We start from the raw sequence: 3,842 nt of genomic DNA, 5'->3' as shown, positions 1-3,842 counted from the left end.
CCCTGCACATCTTTCTGTGTGGGGTCTACAGCTGGGCAGGCCAAGAGTCAGGAATCAGCCCACACAGGAATATCCCACCACTTCTCCAGGAAACCCAGGCTACTGCTTCGGCTCCCCACACTTTTCTTCCTCACCCCCAAGTAGAAAGAGCAGACTAAACAGAAGTCCCCTGGGAGGTCTGGGTTAACCAGGCTGGGAAGGTAGCGTGAAGGAGGGGGCTGCACATTCTCCTGGCTGCTCGGCCACAGTGTAGAGGCAAGGAGGACCTGGGCACTGAATCTCGGCCAGGCAACAGACACTAAAGGGTCAGCAGGACAGGCCAGCACCCAAGCCAAGGCAGAGTTTGTTGTGAAAAGGCTGACCCTCAGAGGAAAGACACCAAGATGAGGGACAGCAGTGGGTCCTGCTTGCCCTTTGTACCCCCACCTACTCCTATTTTCTGCCCTCTGAGTGGCTCTTCCCTCTCCTGGCTCTCAGGAAATTTTCTGTGCTGTCCCTGGCAAGAGTCGATGTCTAGGAAAAGAGGCTTTTGGAGACAAGCCTTGCTTCAAGCAGCTGCATATGCTGGGCAGGCCACTGGACCCATTGTGCTTGTAGGTCCCTCTCCCTCCCAGACCCAGCTGTGGCTCCACTGGGCCCATAGTGTGTTTTCCAGTAAGCCAGGTCTCTACCCCGGCCTGCTCGCTTGGTATCCTGGGGCTCCCACAGGAAGTCCTTTACCACCAAAAGCCCTAAGGCTGCAGCGACCTCAGCTTCTCTCAGGCAAAAGCCACACAAACTTTGTACTCCCTTTCTTATCCCCTCTGGGGTAGCCCCATTCTGTCCCTGGATGAGCCATCACTGCATTCATCGACCATCCCAGGCCCTCTCATAATGGGGCAACTGTCCCCACATTTGGCTGGCTCTTGGAGTCCAGGGCCCAGCTCTCCTGATCCTGTGCTGCTGGATCCTGCAGGCCCCAGCCTTCCTTCACTGGGGAGACTGGAAGAGATTTTGCATGCTGACTGTCTCTCTCTTGTCTTGTTCTGCAGGGAGGGGAGGTGCGATGATCGACTCCCCATTACTGGAGCTGTGGTGGTCCAAGACTGTGTCCCTCAGGGAGGGGCTGGGCCTTGGAGACAAGCCCAATGACTCCTACTGTTACAACTCAGCCAGAAACAGCACTGTGCTCCAGGGGGTCACCTTCGGCGGCATCCCCACTGTCCTGCTCCTAGATGTCTGCTGCTTCCTGGTGAGACCATTGTGAACACAGCCCCTCTTGAGTGTATGTTTAACCCCAGGACCTGTGGCACCCTCTGGTGAGAGGTCAAACAGCTCTGCTGCTGCTGTGTGGCTGTCACCAAGGGCGTGTGGCAGCTGCACCTGCTCTAGAAAGTGTAGACTCTGTGATAATCTCTCCCTTGGGGAGTGTTGGAGCCTAGGGAGGTTGTGTGTGTAGAACCACAGCTGCTTTTTTGTATGCCTCAACTGCAGAGGGACTGCCTGCTTCTCCAAGGCCTGAGAGGGTGAGTCTCAGGGATGAAGGAGGCAGTGATGTGCTTGAATCAGAGCAGGATACTGCTCGCATGCGATCTCCTCTTCTGGCCTCACCACTAGCACGCTGGTGGCCAGTCAGGGAGAAGGCTGACCTGTGCTGTGGTAGATATGGTGGTGACTTTTTAGATAGATGAAGTCAAGCTATGATACCTACGCTGGGCTTCAACTCCTAGACTCAAGCCATCCTCCTGTCTCAGCCTCCAGAGTAGCTAGAGATATACACATATGCCACCACATCTGGCCTTGTAGAGGTGGCTTTATTGTTTTGGGTTTTTCTTTTTTGCCTTTGTTGCTTGAGATTAAACCTGGCCTCACACTTGCCAAGCATGAGCTTGCCTCTGAGGAGCATAAGAGGGCTTATTGCAGACCCAGCTCAGGCACCAGTGCAGCAGCATCATGGTTTTCCATGCTGAGATTCAGTCACCTTCAAGAACAGGTGACCACCTCCCTGATTCTCTTGAGGTGATCTCCCTGGGGCTCAGGGCTTCGAGTATATTCAGGCCCTTTCTGTTCCCTTCAGGAAAACAAGACCTGCCTTTAAAATTCATTTCTGGGCTAGAAGCACAGCTGTGTGGTAGAGCCTTGCCTGCCATATGGGAGGTCCTCAGTGCACACCAAGTCCTGCAAACTCAATAAACAAATCAGTCAATCCCAGGTTCAGTCCAGAGCCGGCAGTGTTGGCAATGGAGATGTCTCACTCTACCTCCCTGAACCTTGAGGGAAAGTATACATGGTGACTGGGGAGGGGTGAACAGGCAGTCGAGAGTTCCTGGGTGTCTGGAGCCATCAGAGGGAGGGACCTATGGGACCTTCCTGCTGCTTGGGACACAGGCCTGCTGCTCTGCCCCAGCTGCTGAGTGGATGTAGGCCAGAGCACCAGGACCTCGTGAGGTTTTATTTCGTGTACCTGCAGTGCAGCCATGTGCAGGGTGCATGTAAAGAAAATGAAGCTCAACCTGAAACTCAGCCATCTCTGCTCTACCAAAGAGACCAAGTACCTAGTTCTGTATTTAAAATAAACCTCCAAATGGCCTGATGACACATGCTGGTCATCCCAGCACTTGGAAGGCTGAGGCAGGAAGGTCACTAAAAGTTTGAGGCCAGCCTGGGATACATAGGGAGCTCAAGGCCTGTATAGTCTGAATTGCATAGTGTGGCCCTGTCTCCAAAAATACCAAATAGTAATAATAATAATAATAAGTGAAGCTGTATAGCTAGGATTAATGGTACGTGCCTATATTTCCAACTTCTCAGGAAGCTCAGGAGAAAGGATGCCTTTGGATCAAGAGTTTAAGGCCACCGTGGCCAAAACAAGAGCCATTGAAAAAAGTAAAAGTATTATGTAAAGATAAGAGAGATTGCTTAAGCCCAGATCCTGCTATCACGCTTCAGGTGCTATGCAGGTCAGGGTTGCAATAAGCTGTCATAGCATCAGTTCTGCCTTGCTACAACTTGGGAGTGAGTGCAAAAGGTGCCTGTAGGCTTGCCCACTGCCCTGTGTGCCCTGAGGGCGCTCCCAAGTCTGGGCCCTGTGATTTCCTTCACACCTTGCTGAGTCTGGGTAGGAGGGATTTTCCGTTAAAGCCGTACGACAGACTTCTACTTAATTTCTTTCCTGATTTTAGTTGTTAATCTCGGTATTTTCCATCATAAGAAGAAGATTCTGGGATTATGGCCGCATTGCCCTGGTGTCAGAAGCAGACAGGTAAAAAAAAACACCCCCTACTGAGTGAGTCTATGAGTGTGTGGGAACATGTCACTAAATAGCCCGGCAGGACCTGTGTGCAGGGTGAGTTTCCAAGTATACCTGCCCTCCCTGCAGACCCCGGATGGCTACTCCTCCAGTAACTTCTCCCAGGATGGAGTGCCCTGAGAATTTTCCTGGACCCCATGCAGTGCAGGAAATACCTCTCAGAGACTTTTTGCCCACTGAGGAGCATGGGTGTTGTACTTTTTGATATGAAAGGTTTGCCTTGCATATGAAGTTAAAAATGAAAACATATATTTTGTAACTGTATAGCAATTTGGGTTATTGTACTTATTATTGATATGCAAGGTTTAACAATAACAGGACACTTTCTAGGCTCTTTCAATGGCCCTAGGCCCTTGACTGACTTTCTAGTAAGTCAAGAAAGTCCACTTAAAAAAATCCTGTATTTTATCAAGCCTGAGATACCACTTACCGTGTCATTATCTCTGAAGTGGGGTTCATCTTATTATCAATGGTGGTCATACTTTAATTGGCAGCATTCTTTTCTTCTCAGTGCTTCACAAAATAATTGTGTACCTGGTAAGTGGTAGCTTAC

The 3,842-nt window shown here is 50.7% G+C and overlaps 1 protein-coding gene across 1 annotated transcript in view; it reads left to right on the top strand.

Annotated features, from left to right (window-relative positions):
• Positions 1-1,033: 1,033 nt before the first annotated feature.
• The window catches only part of LOC101583592 (CSC1-like protein 1), a 32,911-nt gene continuing 30,102 nt past the window's right edge, over positions 1,034-3,842 (top strand). Inside the window, exons 1-3 of the mRNA XM_023710199.1 lie at positions 1,034-1,231; positions 3,162-3,241; positions 3,359-3,380. Of these exons, the coding sequence (XP_023565967.1) occupies positions 1,046-1,231; positions 3,162-3,241; positions 3,359-3,380 (288 nt within the window). The 5' untranslated portion in view covers positions 1,034-1,045. The remainder of the gene's footprint in view (positions 1,232-3,161; positions 3,242-3,358; positions 3,381-3,842) is intronic.

This window comes from Octodon degus, unplaced genomic scaffold, assembly GCF_000260255.1.
Source record: "Octodon degus isolate 3935 unplaced genomic scaffold, OctDeg1.0 scaffold00017, whole genome shotgun sequence".
NCBI classification, from domain to species: Eukaryota; Metazoa; Chordata; class Mammalia; order Rodentia; family Octodontidae; genus Octodon; species Octodon degus.
Note: the sequence above shows the minus strand (reverse complement) of the source record. Positions and strands in the feature narration are given on the sequence as shown.